The sequence below is a fragment of the Conger conger genome, chromosome 14 (genome assembly GCF_963514075.1).
Source record: "Conger conger chromosome 14, fConCon1.1, whole genome shotgun sequence".
Classification (NCBI taxonomy): Eukaryota; Metazoa; Chordata; class Actinopteri; order Anguilliformes; family Congridae; genus Conger; species Conger conger.
Genome location: NC_083773.1, coordinates 22362991 through 22388149, shown reverse-complemented (window position 1 = coordinate 22388149; position 25159 = coordinate 22362991). Strand labels below are relative to the sequence as shown.

The following is a 25159-nucleotide window of genomic DNA, read 5'->3' as shown; positions in this document are numbered from 1 at the left end:
TAATAAAGTCTGGTCAGCAGGAGCTAATCTGCAATCGTTCCTCAACCTGTTTAGTCGAAGAATATTCATTTAATTTCAATGTGTTGTGTAACTTGAGCTTTCCATTATGGGGGATGTTTGTCTCGGGCTTGGGGTGTTCCCTCAGATGACACGCACATCGTCTGGACTCGGCCTTTTAATTGCGTTCAAGAGCGAGGTTTTCGCATGCTCTTTTTACAATTGACCTCTTTCAAGACGCTGCATCTTGAAGTTGGACGATCTCCTCCGTGCAATAAGGTAAACGACTTATTTTGTTTCCAAACGGATGAGCAAATACGTGGCCGCCTACTACTTTTAGAGGCGGAGCGCAACTCATACACTTAGAATCGTGACTGAAGAAATATTTTCGATTTCAAAATAAATATAAGTTTACATGTTCGTAGATTTGGTGTTTCAGGGAGTAAAATTGTAAACATAAGTCCATGGTCAGCTGAGACAAGTTTGTTCTGTTTCATAGAATTGTCCCTTTTTTCTGAGTAGGCGAAATAAAGAAATATGCAGATGGAAACACAAGTTCGAAGCAGACGATGCACGTTTTGTTTCAGCTAGTTCAACTAAGTTACATAAAAACCTGAGACGTTCCTGTTATCCTTTTACAGCGCAGTATCCTCATCACCGCATTGGTGGTTTATTTCACCAGAGGAAAAATCACCCCCTACTGGCCCACCAACACCATTTCCACCAGAAACAAACGTTTCCTAGGAGGTCTACCACCTCACACTCGCTCATCCTCAACCATTAAGCAAGAGCGGAATATGGTGGTATGGTTGCAGTGCAGCCAGTATATATTTACACAGATGCTAATTCATTGAAAATATGTTCATACAATAATATATATGTATTTTTCTTAACTATAATAAAAAACAACTTCGCCCTTAGACATCTTAGTATTTCAGAATATTTTCTGTTATGAGATGTCAAACCTATGGGGATCAGAATGTTAAACTTGTTCACTGAAACATTTTCTTTTAGCAGTGTGGACCAGGGTCTGGAAACAAAACCTCCATCTAACATTGATCTGAAGGAAGAGATGGCCAAGAGAGAAGACAGTGAAAAGATAGTCATCAACGTTGGTGGCATACGGAATGAAACCTATAAGAGCACCCTTAAGAGCTTGCCCGGCACCAGGTTGGCCCTCTTAGTGGAATCTGTCTCAGATGATGATAATGCAGAGCCAGGTTCAGTCAGCGAGTTTTTCTTTGATCGAGACCCAGGTATGTTTACCTACATACTAAACTACTACAGGACTGGAAACCTCAATTTCCCACCCAAGGCTTGTGGATGCCTGTTTGAGAAGGAGCTGGCCTTCTGGGGGATCAAGGAGACAGACATGGAGCCCTGCTGCTGGGTGTCTTACAGTACTCACAGGGACAGAATTGAAGCCCTCCGCAAACTGGGACCATCTGATCCAGAGCAACAGGACAGTCGGAACCTCCTTCTGCTCAGCCCTGAGCGCAGTCAGGCTACATGCATGTCAAAGACATGGGCCCTTTTTGATGATCCACACTCATCCATGGCTGCAGAGGTACTCTCTTCCTTCCTCTCTATTTTCTCCATCAGCAAAATTATTGGGGGAACTACCTACTAGATAACTTGGGTATTTACAGCATATGAATTTCAAATGCTACATTCACCTTTGCAGATTTTGTGCAGTAGGTCTATCTGTAGCTTTTTCAGGATTACAGGTGTTGGCAAGGATGTATGATGTGAGTGAATAAGTATTGTAAGTATAAGAACACCCATAAGACCAACCAACAGTCCATCCATCCATCCATCCATCTATCCATTATCTTAACCCGCTTATCCTGAACAGCATACATTGGGTGAAAGGCAGGAATACACCCTGGACAGGTTGCCAGTCCATCGCAGGGCACACACACCATTCATTCACACACTCATACCCACAGGCAATTTAGACTCTCCAATCAGCCTAACCTGCATGTCTTTGGACTGTGGGAGGAAACCGGAGTACCCGGAGGAAACCCACATGACCACGGCGAGAACATGCAAACTCCACACAGAGAATCCTGCTGACCGGGATTTAAACCCAGGGCCTCCTTGCTGTGAGGTGGCAGTGCTACCCACTGCACCATCCATGCCGCCCCCAACCAACAGTTTAAGATTTACATTACATTAATGGCATTTGGCAGACGCTCTTATCCAGAGCGACGTACAACAAAGTGCATACCCATAACCAGGGATAAGTGTGCTGAAAGACCCTAGAGGGAAGTACAATTTCAACTGCTACCTGCACAACAAAGATAAGGACCAGGGCCTATTTTAATTTTTTTTTTTTATTGAACAAACAAACAAACAAACAAAGCAAAAGTATGAGCAAACCCCTTAACTAGCCAAACACTGCTTACCTAGCCAAACTGAAAATACTGATACACAAAAAAGTAAATCACAGAAAGACAACAATTAAGGTTCACAGGGAGGTAGGGAGGGACGGGTAGAGGTGCTGCTTGAAGAGGTGCGTCTTCAGTAAGTAAAGGTTTGATTGATTCATCATTCTTGATTGCAAATAATGTGGTGTTAATGTAAGTGTTTTTTGAGCTGCAGTAAAATAATTGGAGTCCTGTATCGTACATTTGCTTAATTGTGGAATTTCATTGGGCAAGAAAGTAGAAATGAAATTTAGAAAATGATAGTAAAATTTGAATGTTGTTAAAGTTGGAATTAAACTTGTGATAATCAGTGATGTCACAGCATAATGCAGCTGTACAGAGACCCTTGTTTTCCCTAGCCACTGATGGTGCTGTCTCCTTTAGATCATTTCTGTCATATCCCTCATCTTCCTCCTGGTCGCCATCATCAACACCTGTGCTGGTACACATCCGTTTTTGGAGGAATACCAGATCCCTTTATTCGTGGTGGAGGCTGTTTGCACAGTATGGTTCACCGTTGAGTTCCTGGTTCGTGTCATCTGCTGCCCAGACAAGCTGCTCTTCATCAAGAATCCGCTTAACACCGTGGACTTTGTGGCCATCCTTCCTTTCTACATTGAAGTGAGGCCTGAAGTCCTCTCCTACACCACCAGGAACGCACTGGGAGTGGTGCGAGTTGTGCGGTTTCTGCGTCTCCTGCGGGTTTTCAAGCTGATGCCGGATGTTGTGTGTGTACAGGTTCTGGGACACACTCTGCGGGCTAGCCTGGGCTGCTACGTCATCCTCTCTGCTTCCCTGGCAGTGACCTCATTCATGTTTGGCTCCTTAATCTACTTTGTTCAAGAAATTTCAGTTGGTGGAGATGGATACATGGATAATGTTTCCCTTGGTGCCTGGTGGGCAGTGGTATCCTTGACCACCCTTGGCTACGGTGATCTCATTCCAGTAGGCTGGCCTGGCATGATAGTTGGAGGCCTCTGTGCGGTGACAGGTGTACTGTTCCTTGCCCTACCTGTTCCTGTCTTGGTGAACAACTTCAGAATATACCACAAGTTGGTTACAGCTAAACGTAAACTGTCACTGAAGAAGAGGTACCCTGACCTGAGTGTTCCAGAGGCCACAACCTCCAGGAATTTGGATCATGAATGCCCACTGGTGACTGAATCAATCCACTAAGGTGGGACCATGAATCTTTTCCTGAAACGCATGTCATGTTACGATTTTAAACAGTTCAAAAAATTATAAAATATATTCACAAATAATGAATTGATTGAAAATAAAATGATGAAGTATCTTAAATACTTTATGATGTTTATCCCTTCACATTGTGTAATTAAGCACAGAATTGATCTATTCTCCAATTTATAACGCAAACTGGCCTTACTATCAGCCAGGGCTTTTTAAAGTGAGTAAGTTGAAGGGTGAAAAGGCACAGAACCCTGTTACTGATCTCTCTGATCAACTGAAGATAATGAAAACATGAATCATGAACAATCATCTTCTGCCATTCAAAGGATTTTAAACTGAAACACTCAAAGCCAGCAGGCACTGTGTCAAATCTGTTCTCTCTTCCTCTCCGTCTGCTAATGACAGATGTACTGTACTCATCAGCACAGTGATAAGAATGATGATTCCTCCTGGCAGGTGGCTCTAGGTGTGAAGGTAAAAGCATCTGCACTGTATAACCATGGGTGAGGCTGCCAATGAACTGTAGTGCCTTGACTACCACCATGACTGCACCCCAGATCACAGAAACTGGCAAAAATGCAGGCGAGTGTAGCCCACTCAATATAAATTAGATTTCTATGCCTATGAATAGTACGCATTATTTTAATCTCATGAAAATGAAATCAGTGATGGTGTTGATAAAGTTATTTGTTTATATACTGTTTGATAACTAAGCAAAAGTAACCATTTGTGATTGCCAAAGAACTCTATGACTTAACACTTCACCATACTGTGACAGAATTAGAAAGTCACAGGAAGTAAATTAACAACAGCTGAATATTGACTTGTTTGGTGATACACTTATTAACAAAATAATATTTGTTTGTTACTACATTGGTTACAGGGTCCATTTTATCACTCAAAATAAAAATGTAATGCTTAAATTGTGGTATGAGCCTTTTAATATGCTCCATAATTATTGTCACCCTTAATAAAAATGAAGAAAATATTGATAAACACATAACTGTGGCACGAATGGTGCAGTGGGTAGCACTGCCACCTCACAGCAAGGAGGTCCTGGGTTCGAATCCCAGTCGGCCGGGGCCTGTCTGTGTGGAGTTTGCATGTTCTCCCCGTGTTTGCATGGGTTTCCTCCGGGTACTCCGGTTTTCTCCCACAGTCCAAAGACATGCAGGTTAGGCTGATTAAATTGACTAAATTGCCCATAGGTATGAGTGTGTGAGTGAATGGTGTGTGTGTGCCCTGCGATGGACTGGCAACCTGTCCAGGGTGTATTCCTACCTTTCGCCCAAAATATGCTGGGATAGGCTCCAGCCCCCTGCGACCCTGTTCAGGATAAGCAGGTTTGGATAATGAATGAATGAATAAACACGATATGTTATCAAATATATGGGAAAACTACATACTTTTATTTCGATACATTTACCCTCTTGCTTCAAAGTAATCAAATTTTTTCTGAAAAGCATGTGTGTCAAAATTATTGTCAATAAATTGTCAATAAAATGATAATGAATTGAATTAATCTCCGTCTAAAGGAACTATAATGTGTCATTCCATCACTTCCTGTTTCACAACAGCATAAAATGAGGTAACAAGCATACAAAATCCCTTTGCCATCCAGCATAGGAAAAGCCAAAGCACTGTCAATTCAGAAGAGACAAATGGTAATTGACCGCCACAAGTCGAGCAATGGGTACAAAAAAAATACATAAATGGTGAAACATACCACTTATCACTGTAAGGGCAATAAAAAAGTGCAAGTTGTCCCCACAGATGGCGAGGGAGATGGTGAAGAAGGTCTTACACAACCCACATTGCAGAGATTGGTTGCATCTTCAAGTATCGCCAAATAAAATGGCACCTCCATTACAACTCTTTGGAATGGTGACACAAAGACAGCCCTTACAGAGCACAATAAACAAAATCAAGCATCTAGAGTTTGAACATTTTGGTCATACACACCATTACACACCACCATTACATATTTGAAAATGTAAGGCTTTGGTTGATTCCATTGAATCATTAATAAAGCACAGTACTTTACACAAAATACATTCTCACAATACTGTAGGTATACCAACAGGATGGTGTGGACCACTGTCAAATTCATGTGTAGTGAATTATGATCACAAAACATGCATAATGGTATTATAGCATATTAAATCAAATCTATAAACCCCCTCCGCGAGAAAAACTTACAAGGATAAAAATATATATATACAAGTGCATAAAGAAGTGCATAGGGACATCTGTTATTACATCTCCTTAAAAACAATGTGCAAATAGTGAAAGTTTGATCAACAAGTCTTAACCTGTTTTGTCCAAGCGTATAACTTTCAATGTGTTGTGTAAATGGGGCGTTCCATAATGGGCATTTTGTGGCTCTTTCGTGGGGGAATTACGGATGCAGCTGGTCAAGTTTAGTTACGCACAACACCGAAGTGCAGGTTCTTGGTTTTAACTGCGTTCAAGAACGAGGTTTTCAGTACGATTGTGTATGTAATTCTGCGTTTCAATTTACTTTACCCGAGTCTGAACCCTTAGTCCTCCCTCCTGATTTCCCCCGCCCCTCCTTTCTGATATCCCTATCCTTGTCTAACCCCCCCAAAAAAATAAAATAAAAAAATTTGGCACTTGTTGACGACTATGTTTAGAACAGCATTTCATGTGTATTTTCCTAGTTCTGGATGTGATGCTTTGACTTATGGTAGAACCTATGCACTTGTAAATCGCTTTGGATTAAAAGCGTCTGCCAAATGACAAAAATGTAAAATGTAAATGCAAATCAAAGAAAGAAAAATTCACGTATTCAATAAGAAATCCAAACATTCAGCTGAACCACACTTTTGGCGGTGCATTATCTTCAGAACAAAGTTGGATGGTCTCCTATCTGGAATAAGGTGAGAATCAAACGACGCATTTTGTTGCCAAACTGACTAGTAAGAGAGAAGAGGCGTAACAGCCGATTGTTTTCAGAGGCGGAATACAAGTCTTGCAGATAGAATTGTTAATGGCTTGCCTCTTTGTTCGTTTCGCAAAACGTTTCCCCCCACAGTAAATAACGAAATCCGCAGTATGTGGATGAAAATACGTTTGTAAGTTGGACACAGACTGTTAACATTTTGTTACAGCAATAAACTATGATCGCCAGGTTGATAAAGATCTAACCGCAGATACAAAATATAATGTCGGCTAGTTCAATTAAGCTACATGAATGAAACTTTTACGACCCGCACTTGGCAAAGATTCGACGGAATCGCGTGAATAGTATGCGTGACTACAATGTAATGTTGTTGGAACAGGATACTATGCATTACTAATGCTTCGCACTCAATGTATTCCTCTCTGAAGTTTCAAATATTACAAATAAAAGAGTTCTCATTTAAATCAGATGAACTCAGCTGTTTTTCCATGGCAGTGCCTACTGAGGTTTACTACAGTGTTGCTTACATTTCTATTGGTTGTAACTACGTCTAATATAACCATAGACTGGGATCCAAGCTGGGAACAATTGGTTTAATGAATATGCATGTGTTCAATATTAAAATTGTTCTCTGAAACATTTTCTTTTAGCAGTGTGGACCAGAGTGTGGAAACAAAACCTCCATCTAACATTGATCTGAAGGAAGAGATGGCCAAGAGAGAAGACAGTGAAAAGATAGTCATCAACGTTGGTGGCATACGGAATGAAACCTATAAGAGCACCCTTAAGAGCTTGCCCGGCACCCGGTTGGCCCTCTTAGTGGAATCTGTCTCAGATGATGATAATGCAGAGCCAGGTTCAGTCAGCGAGTTTTTCTTTGATCGAGACCCAGGTATGTTTACCTACATATTAAACTACTACAGGACTGGAAACCTCAATTTCCCACCCAAGGCTTGTGGATGCCTGTTTGAGAAGGAGCTGGCCTTCTGGGGGATCAAGGAGACAGACATGGAGCCCTGCTGCTGGGTGTCTTACAGTACTCACAGGGACAGAATTGAAGCCCTCCGCAAACTGGGACCATCTGATCCAGAGCAACAGGACAGTCGGAACCTCCTTCTGCTCAGCCCTGAGCGCAGTCAGGCTACATGCATGTCAAAGACATGGGCCCTTTTTGATGATCCACACTCATCCATGGCTGCAGAGGTACTCTCTTTCTTTCTCTATTTTGTACCAAAATTATTGTAGGAACTAATGTCTAATGTACCGGCAAGATAATTGAGGAATTTATAACATATATGGGAAAGACTGAGAAATTTGACATTAGAAATGTTCCTCTGTTGTAAGAGAAGAGCTTTTAGTATTAAAACAGCATGATCTTTAGTTTTTTATTCTTGATTATAAATGTGGTGGTGTTAATGATTAAGGTTAGCTGAAAGTAAAATTTGAATGTTGTTAAAGTTGGAATTAAACTTGTGATAACCTCTGCTATCATTAGTTCAGCTTTTTGGAGCACCTTGTTTTCACCGGGTACTGATGACGCCATCTCCTTTAGATCATTTCTGTCATATCCCTCATCTTCCTTTTGGTCGCCATCATCGACACCTGTGCTGATACACATCCGTTTTTTGAAGAATACGAGAACCATGTGCATCCGACCACTGACTACATCCTCGAGAACGACATAGTGGGATCCAGTCCAAAACATCCTTTATTCGTGGTGGAGGCTGTTTCTAAATACAGTGTGACCTCTGATTGGTCATTCGTTATACAGGGTTACCCTATAGGCTGCAATTTCTACCGCTGTGTTTTATTGCTGGTCTGTAAAACAACGGAATCTTCCTGCGGACATTGACATGCGTATGTGAAGTTTTTGTAATACACAAATCTGTCTGTCTCCTAACAGTCTCCTATCTGGAATAAGGTGAGAATCAAACGACATTTTTTGTTGCCAAACTGACTAGTAAGAGAGAAGAGGCGTAACAGCCGATTGTTTTCAGAGGCGGAATACAAGTCTTGCAGATAGAATTGTCAATGGCTTGCCTCTTTGTTCGTTTCGCAGGACGTTTCCCCCCACAGTAAATAAAGAAATCCGCAGTATGTGGATGAAAATACGTTTGCAAGTTTTACACAGGCTGTTAACATTTTGTTACAGCAATACACGATGATCGCCAGGTTGATAAAGATCTAACCGCAGATACAAAATATAATGTCGGCTAGTTCAGTTAAGCTACATGAATGAAAGGTTTACTACCAGCACTTGGCAAAGATTCAACGGAATCGCGTGAATAGTATGCCTGACTACAATGTAACGTTGTTGGAACAGGATACTATGAATTACTAATGCTTAGCACTCAATGTATTCCTCTCTGAAGTTTAAAATATTACAAATAAAAGAGCTCTCATTTAAATCAGATGAATTCAGCTGTTTTTCCATGGCAGTGCCTACTGAGGTTTACTACAGTGTTGCTTACATTTCTATTGGCTGTAACTACTTCTAATATAACCATAGACTGGGATCCAAGCTCGGAACAGTTGGTTTAATGAATATGCATACATGTTCAATATTAAAATTGTTCTCTGAAACATTTTCTTTTAGCAGTGTGGACCAGGGTGTGGAAACAAAACCTCCATCTAACATTGATCTGAAGGAAGAGATGGCCAAGAGAGAAGACAGTGAAAAGATAGTCATCAACGTTGGTGGCATACGGAATGAAACCTATAAGAGCACCCTTAAGAGCTTGCCCGGCACCCGGTTGGCCCTCTTAGTGGAATCTGTCTCAGATGATGATAATGCAGAGCCAGGTTCAGTCAGCGAGTTTTTCTTTGATCGAGACCCAGGTATGTTTACCTACATATTAAACTACTACAGGACTGGAAACCTCAGTTTCCCACCCAAGGCTTGTGGATGCCTGTTTGAGAAGGAGCTGGCCTTCTGGGGGATCAAGGAGACAGACATGGAGCCCTGCTGCTGGGTGTCTTACAGTACTCACATGGACAGAATTGAAGCCCTCCGCAAACTGGGACCATCTGATGCAGAGCAACAGGACAGTCGGAACCTCCTCCTGCTCAGCCCTGAGCGCAGTCAGGCTACATGCATGTCAAAGACATGGGCCCTTTTTGATGATCCACACTCATCCATGGCTGCAGAGGTACTCTCTTTCTTTCTCTATTTTGTACCAAAATTATTGTAGGAACTAATGTCTAATGTACCGGCAAGATAATTGAGGAATTTAGAACATATATGGGAAAGACTGAGAAATTTGACATTTGAAATGTTCTTCTGTTGTAAGAGAAGAGTTTTTTAGTATTAAAACAGCATGATCTTTAGTTTTTTATTCTTGAATATAAATGTGGTGGTGTTAATGATTAAGGTTAGCTGAAATTAAAATTTGAATGTTGTTAAAGTTGGAATTAAACTTGTGATAATGATAGCAGAGGTTAGTTCAGCTTTTGGGAACACCTTGTTTTCACCGGGTACTGATGATGCTGTCTCCTTTAGATCATTTCTGTCATATCCCTCATCTTCCTCCTGGTCGCCATCATCAACACCTGTGCTGGTACACATCCGTTTTTTGAAGAATACGAGATCCATGTGGATCCGACCACTGCCTACATCCTAGAGAACGACATAGTGGGATCCAGTCCAAAACATCCTTTATTCGTGGTGGAGGCTGTTTGCACAGTATGGTTCACCGTTGAGTTCCTGGTTCGTGTCATCTGCTGCCCAGACAAGCTGCTCTTCATCAAGAATCCGCTTAACACCGTGGACTTTGTGGCCATCCTTCCTTTCTACATTGAAGTGAGGCCTGAAGTCCTCTCCTACACCACCAGGAACGCACTGGGAGTGGTGCGAGTTGTGCGGTTTCTGCGTCTCCTGCGGGTTTTCAAGCTGATGCCAGATGTTGTGTGTGTACAGGTTCTGGGACACACTCTGCGGGCTAGCCTGGGCTGCTACGTCATCCTCTCTGCTTCACTGGCAGTGACCTCATTCATGTTTGGCTCCTTAATCTACTATGCTGAGCACTTTTTCAGAGATCACAACGTCCAGCATATTTCTTTTGGTGCCTGGTGGGCAGTGGTAACCTTGACCACCATTGGCTACGGTGACATTTATCCAGTAGGCTGGCCTGGCATGATAGTTGGAGGCCTCTGTGCCGTGACAGGTGTACTGTTCCTTGCCCTACCTGTTCCTGTCTTGGTGAACAACTTCAGAATATACCACAAGTTGGTTACAGCTAAACGTAAACTGTCACTGAAGAAGAGGTACCCTGACCTGAGTGTTCCAGAGGCCACAACCTCCAGGAATTTGGATCATGAATGCCCACTGGTGACTGAATCAATCCACTAAGGCGGGACCAAAATCTTTTCCTGAAACGCAAGACATGTTACGATTTTAAACAGTTCAAAAGATTATTATATTCACAAATTATTCATTGTTTGAAAATAGAATGGTGAAGTATGTTAAATACTTTATGATGTTTATCCGTTCACATTGTGTAATTAAGCGCAGAATTGATATATTCTCCAATTCATAACACAATAATAATTAACCCAACTAATGTTCTCCCAGCAACGCCAGAAGGACAAGCACGCAAAACCCCCTTCGGCCCCCGCTAAATTCCGTCATTGGGTTAGCTGTGGGGTTTTACAGTTGGTGACCCCGACGTGATCAAATTTCATTACGTGATCAAATTTCATTCATTTAAGATTTGTCTGCCGATGTGATCAAATTTCATGCATGTGTGTGGAATCTGTAGTTTTACAGTTGGTAAGCTCGACTTGAACAGCTTTCATCCATGTGAGATTTGTCTGCTGAGGCTTACAATGGGTGAGGTGTCTGAAGTTTGCTCCTTCTGGTGGTGTTGTTGCATTCCGGCATGATACCCGTTACCGCGGGTGTGTGGTTTTTCTTCTATCTGGTTTTGCGGTCCTTGGTGTGGTGAGTAGCACAATTTCTTTCATATCAGCATATGTTAGGGAGAGTTGTGTTATTTTACTGCATGTACACTGTTTAGGGGCTGGGGCTGTAGAATCCAGTCATATTTGCAGGTTACTACCTCTCAGGGTATGTGACATCATTTTGGAGAAGGTAAAGAGAGATAAATGTTGATGTGCATGTTTTGTAACTGCGCTGTGTTGCTGTGGCTATTAGCTTAAAGAGCAAGTAGGCTCCGGTAGCAACATGTTTGCACACAAGCATGTCACAGAGAAGGTAAAAGTGTTTAGAACTGTGTGAGGGGATGAGTGGTTTATGAACGGGTATGTTTTGAAAGTTGATTAATAATACATATATGTGTGCGGTCTGTTAGGATGCGCATATATAATATTAATTTTGGAGTGAGCTTGAGCTCTGTTAAAGGTGGCAAGTTTCTCCATTATAATTGCATAAATTGTTATAAGTTGTAACTGAGTGCTGAATCAGGGGCATAGCCTAGGTTCTGGGTTCCAGACCAAGAAGCAGAGTCTGGAGAGTGCTGATACTGAACCCAGGGTGTCTGTGTTCCACGGCGGGTATACGTCTCAAGCCCTTTGATTGTAGTGGTTATAACAAGTGTGGTGTTTATAACAAGACTTGAGACTATCGGGTATCCGTCCGTAGGGAGCAGCAGTTTTAAGTCTCAGTGATTGAGGCCTGTATCAGTGGTTGCGATATCTCTGTATACTGGGCCCGATGTTACGTCATAGGGCCGCTGGGTGCCACAGCAGATTTAAGTCTCCACCCCTCTGATGCGCTGCTACGAGGTTGGGGAATATTCTGCATGTGGTGCCTATGTCTAGACCTCTGAGACTGGGGTCGGGTGTCGCCTCACAGAATTTCTGTCTTTCTGAGCTGCTGGAAACTGAGTCCTCTGGCATGTGCTACCTGTAGTGGCAACAGTTGTATACTTGTAATTAAATACACAGGCTATAGTTTGGAAAGCATTTGTTATAGGCATGTGGATAGTTAAATATACCAACTGTAATAAATGTCAAATAAACTTTGCCCTGGTTGGGATACATCCTTAATAAAAAGGATGAATTCCCTGATTACATCATTTATCCTATTAGGATAAATTAAATTATTTAGGCATAGGTCAAATGTATAGTGCATCTTGGTGCACCATATTAGTTTCCTCTGCTTCACTTTGTGTGCTCTAACTGCACCACTGTGAATGCAGAGGATCTATATTATTATATATGGTATACTGCATGTCTGTGTATGTCATTTAGGAATTGTTAGTTAATAACACTAATATACTTACTTGGATGCCAGTTAGATTAACTGAGGCATGTGTCTACTTAAAAATCTAATTGTATGTTTGTGTGGTTTCTCCCACTAACTCAAAATATATATATTAGAATATTTTCTAGACCTTAGATAAACTAGTTAATGCCATGCAATGAACCCTTTAAAGTTTTCACAGATTTACAGTGACCTGTGGCATCTGTGCTTATACGGTGAGATGTTTACAACAGGAGAGGTCTTTATAGCCCAGTAAAACTGAATTGGCTTATATTTTGGAAGGTGTTCCAAACGAAAAATGCTTAAGTAAATTTAAGAGTAAAGAAGAAGAAGCAATTTCTCCTCTTACATTTCTGGGCATAAAACCTAACAAGGGGGGGTCATTTTCTGGGTCATTCTACTCCCCCCACAGTTTCAAACTTCTCAGTTCCTCACTGCCCCCCTCACAGCCCTCACAGCTCCCTTTGTGCGTCTTGTCTCTCCTTCCCTAAGTGTTTGTCACGTGTGGTGTTTCTTGTTGTAAGAGCAGTGAACCTGCACTCTCAATGGTTTATCTTGAGGGAGTGTATGATTTATTTTGGTTTTGATGTATTGTTTTTGATCAATTCTTTAATTTGATTACAGATTTATACAGACATTCACCCTGCATAAATGTATATATTTCTATTGTTTTTGATGAATTCTTTAATTTGATTACGGATTTATGCAGACATTCACCCTGCATAAATGTGTATATTTTTATTGTTTTTAATCATTCTTTAATTTGACGTATGGATTTATGCAGATATTCACCCTGCATAAATGTGTATATTTTTATTGTTTTTAATTAATTCTTTGATTGGACGTATGGATTTGTGCAGACATTCACCCTGCATAAATGTTTATATTTTGAAGCAAATAGCTGCGTTTTACATCTTGTGTTTGGTATATGTTACTTTTAACCATCCCAGCATTCTGCATGCGATATACTGCAATATAGTAGTATGCATGGCTACAGGCACAGCTTGATAATTTAGTTCTTGAATTCTTAGGCAGACGTGCCATCCAAATACTTATAGGATAATTAATTATCCTAAATTTCATCAAGTTTGGTAAACCAGATGATCACTGGTCTCAAACATATCATTAGTAGTTTACAAAAAATATATTCATGGCTGTTAGATCTGAAGCGCAGGTGCTCCATTCTATTAGCCGTTCACTTGTCCATCAGACCCACACCATCGAGGGTGTCTTAGCCTGCAGATCATATGCCAAGGGTTGGTTTGCTGCTGCCAGCAAGAGATTCTGGACCTTTGTATGCACTAGAACCCTTGTTATGTCATAAGGGAGTTCATTGAAGCCTTAGGCTGACATAGGAGGATTGTGTCAGAACAAAGATAAATATTCTTTATCCACCTCATTAATGTGTCTGTATTGTTTGTATGTTTACTATAAGTAGTTGTACTGTCTATATTGGATTCTTGGTTTCTTTTTCTTTGATTCACCTAAAACAGGTCTATCTAAATTCCACTACCATATGCTCAACCTGCGTAGTAGTGAAGAATCAGGTATTTAAATTAGATCACTGTATTGGTGCATATCTCTATAAGGGACATGAAGACCATATTCACCATTCACACTGGTTGTCATGAAACATCTTGTCATGATTATATGTCTAACAATATTTTCCCATTTTGTGCCAAATGTATTAGTGTTCAGTTTTTTTCTGGCCATGCTGAGATCGTCCAGGTGTCTCACCCACAGTAGTACATCATCAGCGAGATGAGCTCCTTCACGCATGAAGGTCTGACCTGACCAGCGAGTCACTTGATCGACTGGAAGTGATTGAGGACTTCGCAATGGGTCAGATCTGCGTTCTGAGGAGAATTCCGCTGGAGGTGGACGTCTTTCTGTGGTGGAAGGACACTATTTCTGGACAGTGTGCATGGTCTCTGACTGACCTAATGGACCTGGTGCAATGGGGCGTCCAGGGCTAGCTCCTCTACCAGCTCTGCCCTGGATGCCTACATATAGTGGGACTGGTGGGACTGGGTATTCTGAGGGTCCGTCATCACCAGCCTCATTCCACTCCCTAAAATCTTCTACCCCTGCTGTTTCGGTGCTCAGCCCCCTGCAGGTGCCAACACTGTCGGGATTGAAACCCCAAGCATCCACAGGGAATTACATGTACAGCCATGGCTTTCACAGTGACCCCTTGGAACTGTGTTGTTTGTCCCACGGGGCCATTGGGGGGAATCTGTAAGCCAGTCAAAAGTAACATTTGGTCTCATGTGCTGGTCACCCTCTTGGAGCATACATTGTTAGCCCCCACCGTTGGCACACATGCCTGTGGGGGAGAGCTAGAGAAGGATTCTTAGAGGCGCCTTCTTGGGCCCTGGGGGCCCCCTTTTCTCACATTCCAGAACAGGAATATTGGAGATGGTATAAAGATGTTTCATGATAATCCCAGGTCAGAATATAGTAATGTTTGGTGTTATTCTGATTGGTTCAGTGCGACTGGTGTAATGGTCTAGTTTTTGTAACAGTCTACCGTTGATATCATAACCATTCAGGAGCCGAGGGGAAACTGGGCAAAAGCTGTCTCTGTAGAAGCCATGTGTTTTAGCCCCCTGCCTGGTGGGCCTGGCTGTAAATTATAGATGGGTGACTCACTTTTAGGGTCAAGAACTAAGGCCTGGATTTCGGAGATAAGGAGAAGAAACCAAACAGTCTGGGGTGTGTCCTTTCCTTTCATTCACCCAAATCAGGTTTATCCAAAAGGTATATTACCATGAGAGGCACAAATATGTATTTACAGCATAATGCAGTTATCATGAAAACTCCCAACTACAGCATTCATAGAAATGATGGGGCGGCCTGTAGCATAGTGGTTAAGCTCAGGAAGGGCTGCCATTTGTGAGGGGCCTGAGAGCTGGGGTTTCAATGTTGTTTAGACTACCTGTTCGGGAGTTAAGATGTATGAGTGGTCCAAGGCCAGTTGGGTCATGGGTGAACATTGGTGACCTCCCTGTGACCCCATACCTGGTCACTTCCAAGGGGGAAGACTCGGGACAATGCCACAGTGCCCTCATTTGGGCACTGCTGTCATTACACCGGTGACTGCTCTCTTGGATTAAATATTCAAAGCTGCTATTATAGTAAATAGACCCAGTAACACCTTGAAAACATTGCCCATGTGATCCTTGTATTATTGCATTAAGTCTTATGTAATGGTAACAAAAAATGCTACGCCGACCTGGGCTCGCAACTATCATGGCAGGTTTGCATATATTGTGTTGACTGGACCCTCAGCCTCTGAGTTCTACACCGAACTGAGATTTCAGCAATAATGTTAATCGTGAGAGCATATATTGAGTAATGATGGCAGGGATACAGGGGGCAGGGGGTTTTACAAACTGGACTTACTATCAGCCAGGGCTTTTTAAAGTGAGTAAGTTGTAGGGTAAAAAGGCACAGAACCCTGCTAATGATCACTCTGATCAACTGAAGATAATGAAAACATGAATCATGAACAATCATCTTCTGCCATTCACAGGATTTTAAACTGAAACACTCAAAGCCAGCAGGCACTGTGTCAAATCTGTTCTCTCTTCCTCTCTCTGCTAATGACAGATGTGCCATACTCATCAGCACAGTGATAAGAATGATGATTCCTCCTGGCAGGTGGCTCTAGGTGTGAAGGTAAAAGCATCTGCACTGTATAACCCTGGGTGATGCTGCCAATCAACTGTACTGCCTTGACTACCACCATGACTGCACCCCAGATCACAGAAACTGGCAAAAATGCAGGCGAGGGTAGCCCACTCCATATAAATTAGATTTCTATGCATATGAATAGTACTCATTATTTTAATCTCATGAAAATGAAATCAGTGATGGTGTTGACAAAGTTATTTGTTTATATACTGTTTGATAACTAAGCAAAAGTAACCTTTTGTGATTGTCAATGAACTCTATGACAATGTTTAAGCTTAACACTTCATTACTGATGTGTAACCCTTTCACCATACTGTGACAGAATTAGAAACTCAAGTAAATTAACAACAGCTGAATATTGACTTGTTTGGTGATACACTTATTCACAAAATAATATTTGTTTGTTACTACATTTTATCTCTCAAAACAAAAATGTAATGCTTAAATTGTGGTATGAGCCTTTTAATATGCTCGATAATTATTTGTCACCCTTAATAAAAATGAAGAAAATATTGATAAACACTTGACGGCATGACGGTGGCATGGATGGTGCAGTGGGCAGCACTGGCGCCTCACAGCAAGGAGGTCCTGGGTTCTAATTCATGTGTTTGCATGGGTTTCCTCCTGGTACTCCGGTTTCCTCACACAGTCCAAAGACATGCAGGTTAGGCTGATTGGAGAGTCTAAATTGCCCGTAGGTATGAGTGTGTACACCTGTCCAGGGTGTATTCCTGCCTTTTGCCCAATGTATGCTGGGATAGGCCCCAGCTCCCACGACCTGGTTCAGGATAAGCAGGTTTGGATAATGAATGAATGAATGAATAAACACGATATGTTATCAAATATATGGGAAAACGACATACTTTTATTTAGATACATTTACTCTCTTGCTTCAATGTAATCCCATTTTTTTCTGAAAAGCATATGTGTCAAAATTATTGGAAATAAAATCAAAGTGAAATTGTCAATAAAATGATAGTGAATGTACTTAATCTCCGTCTAAAGGAACTATAATGTGTCATTCCATCACTTCCTGTTTCACGACAGCATAAAATGAGGTAACAAGCATACAAAATCCCTTTGCCATCCAGCATAGGAAAAGCCAAAGCACTGTCAATTCAGAAGAGACAAATGGTAATTAACCGCCACAAGTCTAGAAATGGGTACAAAAAAATACATAAATGGTGAAACATACCACTTATCACTGTAAGGGCAATAAAAAAGTGCAAGTTGTCCCCACGGATGGTGAGGGAGATGGTGAAGAAGGTCTTACACAACCCACATTGCAGAGATTGGTTGCATCTTCAAGTATCGCCAAATAAAATGGCACCTCCATTACAACTCTTTGGAATAGTGGCACAAGGACAGCCCTTACAGAGCACAATAAACAAAATCAAGCATCTAGAGTTTGAACATTTTGGTCACACACCATTACACACCACCATTACATATTTGAAAATGTAAGGCTTTTGGTTGATTCCATTGAATCATTAATAAAGCACAGTACTTCACACGAAATACATTCTCACAATACTGTAGGTCTACCAACAGGATGGTGTGGACCACTGTCAAATTCATGTGTAGTGAATTATGATCACAAAACATGCATAATGGTATTATAGCATATTAAATCAACTCTATAAACCCCCTCCTCGAGAAAAACTTACAAGGATAAAAAATATATATATACTAGTGCATAAAGAAGTGCATAGGGTCAGCTGTTATTACATCTCCTTTAAAACAATGTGCAAATAGGTTAAGACTTGTTGATTTCACTGTTTTGTCCAAGCGTATAACTTTCCATGTGTTATGTAAATGGGGCGTTCCATAATGGGCACTTTGTGGCTCTTTCGTGGGGGAATTACGGATGCAGCTGGTCAAGTTAAGTTACGCACAACACCGAAGTGCAGGTTCTTGGTTTTAACTGCGTTCAAGAACGAGGTTTTCAGTACGATTGTGTATGTAATTCTGCGTTTCAATTTACTTTACCCGAGTCTGAACCCAAATCAAAGAAAGAAAAATTCACGTATTCAATAAGAAATCCAAACATTCAGCTGAACCACACTTTTGGCGGTGCATTATCCTCAGAACAAAGTTGGATGGTCTCCTATCTGGAATAAGGTGAGAATCAAACGACATATTTTGTTGCCAAACTGACTAGTAAGAGAGAAGAGGCGTAACAGCCGATTGTTTTCAGAGGCGGAATACAAGTCTTGCAGATAGAATTGTCAATGGCTTGCCTCTTTGTTCGTTTCGCAAAACCTTTCCCCCCACAGTAAATAACGAAATCCGCAGTATGTGGATGAAAATACTTTTGAAAGTTTTACACAGGCTGTTAACATTTTGTTACAGCAATACACGATGATCGCCAGGTTGATAAAGATCTAACCGCAGATACAAAATATAATGTCGGCTAGTTCAATTAAGCTACATGAATGAAACGTTTACTACCAGCACTTGGCAAAGATTCGACGGAATCGCGTGAATAGTATGCGTGACTACAATGTAATGTTGTTGGAACAGGATACTATGCATTACTAATGCTTCGCACTCAATGTATTCCTCTCTGAAGTTTCAAATATTACAAATAAAAGAGTTCTCATTGAAATCAGATGAATTCAGCTGTTTTTCCATGGCAGTGCCTACTGAGGTTTACTACAGTGTTGCTTACATTTCTATTGGTTGTAACTACTTCTAATATAACCATAGACTGGGATCCAAGCTCGGAACAGTTGGTTTAATGAATATGCATACATGTTCAATATTAAAATTGTTCTCTGAAACATTTTCTTTTAGCAGTGTGGACCAGGGTGTGGAAACAAAACCTCCATCTAACATTGATCTGAAGGAAGAGATGGCCAAGAGAGAAGACAGTGAAAAGATAGTCATCAACGTTGGTGGCATACGGAATGAAACCTATAAGAGCACCCTTAAGAGCTTGCCCGGCACCCGGTTGGCCCTCTTAGTGGAATCTGTCTCAGATGATGATAATGCAGAGCCAGGTTCAGTCAGCGAGTTTTTCTTTGATCGAGACCCAGGTATGTTTACCTACATATTAAACTACTACAGGACTGGAAACCTCAATTTCCCACCCAAGGCTTGTGGATGCCTGTTTGAGAAGGAGCTGGCCTTCTGGGGGATCAAGGAGACAGACATGGAGCCCTGCTGCTGGGTGTCTTACAGTACTCACAGGGACAGAATTGAAGCCCTCCGCAAACTGGGACCATCTGATCCAGAGCAACAGGACAGTCGGAACCTCCTTCTGCTCAGCCCTGAGCGCAGTCAGGCTACATGCATGTCAAAGACATGGGCCCTTTTTGATGATCCACACTCATCCATGGCTGCAGAGGTACTCTCTTTCTTTCTCTATTTTGTACCAAAATTATTGTAGAAACTAATGTCTAATGTACCGGCAAGATAATTGAGGAATTTAGAACATATATGGGAAAGACTGAGAAATTTGACATTAGAAATGTTCTTCTATTGTAAGAGGACAGCTTTTAGTATTAAAACAGCATGATCTTTAGTTTTTTATTCTTGATTATAAATGTGGTGGTGTTAATGATTAAGGTTAGCTGAAATTAAAATTTGAATATTGTTAAAGTTGGAATTAAACTTGTGATAATGATAGCAGAGGTTAGTTCAGCTTTTGGGAACACCTTGTTTTCACCGGGTACTGATGATGCTGTCTCCTTTAGATCATTTCTGTCATATCCCTCATCTTCCTCCTGGTCGCCATCATCAACACCTGTGCTGGTACACATCCGTTTTTTGAAGAATACAAGATCCATGTGGATCCGACCACTGCCTACATCCTAGAGAACGACATAGTGAGATCCAGTCCAAAACATCCTTTATTCGTGGTGGAGGCTGTTTGCACAGTATGGTTCACCGTTGAGTTCCTGGTTCGTGTCATCTGCTGCCCAGACAAGCTGCTCTTCATCAAGAATCCGCTTAACACCGTGGACTTTGTGGCCATCCTTCCTTTCTACATTGAAGTGAGGCCTGAAGTCCTCTCCTACACCACCAGGAACGCACTGGGAGTGGTGCGAGTTGTGCGGTTTCTGCGTCTCCTGCGGGTTTTCAAGCTGATGCCAGATGTTGTGTGTGTACAGGTTCTGGGACACACTCTGCGGGCTAGCCTGGGCTGCTACGTCATCCTCTCTGCTTCACTGGCAGTGACCTCATTCATGTTTGGCTCCTTAATCTACTATGCTGAGCACTTTTTCAGAGATCACAACGTCGAGCATATTTCTTTTGGTGCCTGGTGGGCAGTGGTAACCTTGACCACCATTGGCTACGGTGACATTTATCCAGTAGGCTGGCCTGGCAGGATAGTTGGAGGCCTCTGTGCCGTGACAGGTGTACTGTTCCTTGCCCTACCTGTTCCTGTCTTGGTGAACAACTTCAGAATATACCACAAGTTGGTTACAGCTAAACGTAAACTGTCACTGAAGAAGAGGTACCCTGACCTGAGTGTTCCAGAGGCCACAACCTCCAGGAATTTGGATCATGAATGCCCACTGGTGACTGAATCAATCCACTAAGGTGGGACCATGAATCTTTTTCTGAAACGCATGTCATGTTACGATTTTAAACAGTTCAAAAAATTATAAAATATATTCACAAATGCGCCTCACAGCAAGGAGGTCCTGGGTTTGAATCCCCGTCGGCCGGGGCCTCTCTGTGCGGAGTTTGCATGTTCTCCCCGTGTCTGCGTGGGTTTCCTCCGGGTACTCCGGTTTCCTCCCACAGTCCAAAGACATGCAGGTTAGGCCAATTGGAGAGTCTAAATTGCCCGTAGGCATGAGTGTGTGAGTGAATGGTGCGTGTGCCCTGCGATGGACTGGCGACCTGTCCAGGGTGTATTCCTGCCTTTCGCCCAATGTATGCTGGGATAGGCTCCAGCCCCCCTGCGACCCTGATCAGGATAAGCAGGTTCAGATAATGGATGGATGGATGGATGGATGGATATTCACAAATGATGAATTGATTGAAAATAAAATGATGAAGTATCTTAAATACTTTATGATGTTTATCCCTTCACATTGTGTAATTAAGCGCAGAATTGATCTATTCTCCAATTTATTACGCAAACTGGCCTTACTATCAGCCAGGGCTTTTCAAAGTGAGTAAGTTGAAGGGTAAAAAGGCACAGAACCCTGTTACTGATCTCTCTGATCAACTGAAGATAATGAAAACATGAATCATGAACAATCATCTTCTGCCATTCAAAGGATTTTAAACTGAAACACTCAAAGCCAGCTGGCACTGTGTCAAATCTATTCTCTCTCCCTCTCCTTCTGCTAATGACAGATGTACTGTACTCATCAGCACAGTGATAAGAATGATGATTCCTCCTGGCAGGTGGCTCTAGGTGTGAAGGTAAAAGCATCTGCACTGTATAACCCTGGGTGAGGCTGCCAATGAACTGTATTGCCTTGACTACCACCATGACTGCACCCCAGATCACAGAAACTGGCAAAAAGGCAGGCGAGTGTAGCCCACTCCATATAAATTAGATTTCTATGCATATGAATAATACGCATTATTTTAATCTCATGAAAATGAAATCAGTGATGGTGTTGATGAAGTTATTTGTTTATATACTGTTTGATAACTAAGCAAAAGTAACCATTTGTGATTGCCAATGAACTCTATGACTTAACACTTCACCATACTGTGACAGAATTAGAAAGTCCCATCCATCCATTATCTCAACCCGCTTATCCTGAATAGGGTCGCAGGGGGGCTGGAGCCTATCCCAGCATACATTGGGCGAAAGGCAGGAATACACCCTGGACAGGTCGCCAGTCCATCGCAGGGCACACACACCATTCACTCACACACCCATACCTATGGGCAATTTAGACTCTCCAATCAGCCTAACGTGCATGTTTTCACCGGGTACTGATGATGCTGTCATCTTTAGATCATCTCTGTCATATCCCTCATCTTCCTCCTGGTCGCCATCATCAACACCTGTGCTGATACACATCCGTTTTTTGAAGAATACGAGATCCATGTGGATCCGACCACTGCCTACATCCTCGAGAACGACATAGTGGGATCCAGTCCAAAACATCCTTTATTCATGGTGGAGGCCGTTTGCACAGGATGGTTCACCGTTGAGTTCCTGGTTCGTGTCATCTGCTGCCCAGACAAGCTGCTCTTCATCAAGAATCCGCTTAACACCGTGGACTTTGTGGCCATCCTTCCTTTCTACATTGAAGTGAGGCCTGAAGTCCTCTCCTACACCACCAGGAACGCACTGGGAGTGGTGCGAGTTGTGCGGTTTCTGCGTCTCCTGCGGGTTTTCAAGCTGATGCCGGATGTTGTGTGTGTACAGGTTCTGGGACACACTCTGCGGGCTAGCCTGGGCTGCTACGTCATCCTCTCTGCTTCCCTGGCAGTGACCTCATTCATGTTTGGCTCCTTATTCTACTATGCTGAGCGCCTTTCCAATGATCACAATGTCCGGCATATTTCTATTGGTGCCTGGTGGGCAGTGGTAACCTTGACAACCCTTGGCTATGGTGACATTTATCCAGTAGGCTGGCCTGGCATGATAGTTGGAGGCCTCTGTGCGGTGACAGGTGTACTGTTCCTTGCCCTACCTGTTCCTGTCTTGGTGAACAACTTCAGAATATACCACAAGTTGGTTACAGCTAAACGTAAACTGTCACTGAAGAAGAGGTACCCTGACCTGAGTGTTCCAGAGACCACAACCTCCAGGAATTTGGATCATGAATGCCCACTGGTGACTGAATCAATCCACTAAGGCGGGACCAAAATCTTTTCCTGAAACGCAAGTCATGTTACGATTTTAAACAGTTCAAAATATTATAAAATATATTCACAAATTATTTTGTATGTTAAATACTTTATGATGTTTATCCCTTCACATTGTGGATCTATTCTCATTACACAAACTGGCCTTACTATCAGCCTGGGCTTTTTAAAGTGAGTAAGTTGTAGGGCAAAAAGGCACAGAACCCTGCTAATGATCTCTCTGATCAATTGAAGATCATGAAAACATGAATCATGAACAATATCTTCTGCCATTTAGTGACTTAAATCAAGGATTTCGAACTGAAACACACTCAAAGCTAGAAGGCACTGTGTTACTTTTTCTAATCGGTTCTCTCTCCCTCTCTGCTAAAAGATGGCAGATGTGCCATACTCATCAGCACAGTGATAAGAATGATGATTCCTCCTGGCAGGTGGCTCTAGGTGTGAAGGTAAAAGCATCTGCACTGTATAACCCTGGGTGACGCTGCCAATCAACTGTAGTGCCTTGACTACTACCATGACTGCACCACTAGATCACAGAAACTGATAAAGATGAAAGTGATTTGTAACCTCATGCAGGCAGAAAGTGACATAACTCAATGTAAAATGTGAAAAATGATTCATACTAATTATTTCAACCTCATTAAAAATAATTCAGTGATGGCGTGGACTTCTACTAATATAAGGAGCTATAATGCTCTTACATTTAATTTGTTTATATACTGTTTGACAATTGCTAACCAAAACGAAGTGCTTTTTATTGCCAGTCAACTCAATTACAACCTAGCTTAACACTTAACGGCATTAGAAAGTAACTGGAATTTAACTCAAGTAAATAAACAAGAAATGAAGATTGATTTGTTTGGTGATACTTATTAACAAAGGAATCTTTCTTTGATGCTGCTCTGGTAAACATGTATATCTTCCGCTTGGTAAACCTATTTTTCTTCAAATTAGTTTAAATGTCTAATTTAAGGTGCTAGTTGTACATCACAATTTGTTGCAGGGCATAAAGAAATTTTGGATAAAAACACAGAAACTGTGGATAGCTGTGTTGACTGCTTCAGCTTAGTTTTGAGCCTGAAGTGAGGCACACAGAAGACTCTTTAAAGAGCAGTAATGTGAAGCTGAAAAGGCCCATTGTAAAGTTTTGTTTCTGGTTCCCTGTGCTGTGCAATGTGTCCCTGTAGCCATCTTTGACATTTTTTCCTGCTGACAGTCTTTCTATTTAGAACAGAAAATAGCAGCAGTGTTCAATGTTTGGAAATCAACTATAGTATAAAACCTTTTCCTCTATTATGAGTGGTTTCTCTAGCAACCGTTTAATCTTAACCCATGGATGAGTTTGTGAGGATGCCAGGAAATGCCTCAGATTTGACACGCATTCTCTCTGTGCTGAGACACAACCAGGAATTCTTAAAGGGGAACACACAAAAAAAGAATTATCAGCAAATCAAATAAAGTCTAGTTCTCTGTAAAACATACGTTTTACACAAAGATGCTATATAGAGTAACAGAAGAAAGAAAACAAAAAACTAAGCTTGAACTCCCAAAAAGCAAGCATGGTAAAACACACCAGTGGGGAGATAAGCACTCATACAGTGGTGAGAAAAACGTCCCAAGGGGAAGAAATCTAGGGAGGAACTCATCCTCCACCTGGAGTTATACACCGTAAAACTGTCTCTTTGCCACATTCTGTCTGGCCTTGATTTGAATGTATTAAATACTATGGCCAGGTGCCTGCAGGTTTTCTGTGTAGGTTCAATGATCTTTGCTATCTGGATTAGCAGATTTAACAAAGCTGTTGCAGTCCATGAGCCATATTTTGGGACATACACACGCACATAAAAATTATACCTGTACAAGGATGATTTAACTCAAATTTAGGGTTTTTAATTGGCATTTGAAAAG

The 25159-nt window shown here is 41.8% G+C and overlaps 3 protein-coding genes across 8 annotated transcripts; all 3 read left to right on the top strand.

The window, feature by feature from the left end:
- Positions 1-232: 232 nt before the first annotated feature.
- Positions 233-5035, top strand: LOC133109403 (potassium voltage-gated channel subfamily C member 3-like; the record flags this gene model as incomplete). Its single annotated transcript, XM_061218726.1, has 3 exons — positions 233-276; positions 1012-1564; positions 2811-5035. Coding segments are annotated over 3 exons (1389 nt in total), but the record flags the coding sequence as incomplete, so codon positions are not given.
- Positions 5036-6392: 1357 nt separating this feature from the next.
- On the top strand, positions 6393-11185 carry LOC133109402 (potassium voltage-gated channel subfamily C member 4-like). The gene is made up of 5 exons (XM_061218725.1): positions 6393-6514; positions 7188-7740; positions 8090-8292; positions 9134-9686; positions 10037-11185. Exons 1-5 carry the CDS (start codon positions 6393-6395, stop codon positions 10883-10885), a joined length of 2280 nt encoding a protein of 759 aa, XP_061074709.1. The 3' UTR covers positions 10886-11185.
- A 7131-nt stretch (positions 11186-18316) lies between these two features.
- On the top strand, positions 18317-24058 carry LOC133110519 (potassium voltage-gated channel subfamily C member 3-like). 6 transcript variants are annotated; one of them, XR_009704855.1, is made up of 5 exons: positions 18317-18577; positions 19256-19805; positions 20155-21004; positions 21773-21841; positions 23125-23260. XR_009704855.1 is itself a non-coding variant. In XM_061220699.1 (4 exons), exons 2-3 carry the CDS (start codon positions 19311-19313, stop codon positions 21001-21003), a joined length of 1344 nt encoding a protein of 447 aa, XP_061076683.1. In that variant the 5' UTR covers positions 18317-18577; positions 19253-19310; the 3' UTR covers position 21004; positions 21824-22333. The 6 variants fall into 6 exon arrangements, 4 of the variants coding, with proteins under 4 accessions (XP_061076683.1, XP_061076684.1, XP_061076682.1 ...); XR_009704854.1 differs by having other exon boundaries at positions 19253-19805; XM_061220699.1 differs by lacking the exon at positions 23125-23260 and having other exon boundaries at positions 19253-19805; positions 21824-22333.
- Positions 24059-25159: the final 1101 nt, after the last annotated feature.

What these genes read in the sequence shown, in the direction of transcription:
- LOC133110519 (XM_061220698.1), top strand. Translation starts at nt 19,311, where the DNA reads ATGGCCAAGAGAGAAGACAGTGAAAAGATAGTCATCAACGTTGGTGGC. An exon ending in ACTCATCCATGGCTGCAGAG is followed by an intron (nt 19,806 to 22,388) that starts GTACTCTCTTTC and finishes TGTCATCTTTAG; the next exon opens with ATCATCTCTGTCATATCCCT.
- LOC133109402 (XM_061218725.1), top strand. Translation starts at nt 6,393, where the DNA reads ATGCAAATCAAAGAAAGAAAAATTCACGTATTCAATAAGAAATCCAAA. An exon ending in ACTCATCCATGGCTGCAGAG is followed by an intron (nt 7,741 to 8,089) that starts GTACTCTCTTTC and finishes CATCTCCTTTAG; the next exon opens with ATCATTTCTGTCATATCCCT. An exon ending in ACTCATCCATGGCTGCAGAG is followed by an intron (nt 9,687 to 10,036) that starts GTACTCTCTTTC and finishes TGTCTCCTTTAG; the next exon opens with ATCATTTCTGTCATATCCCT.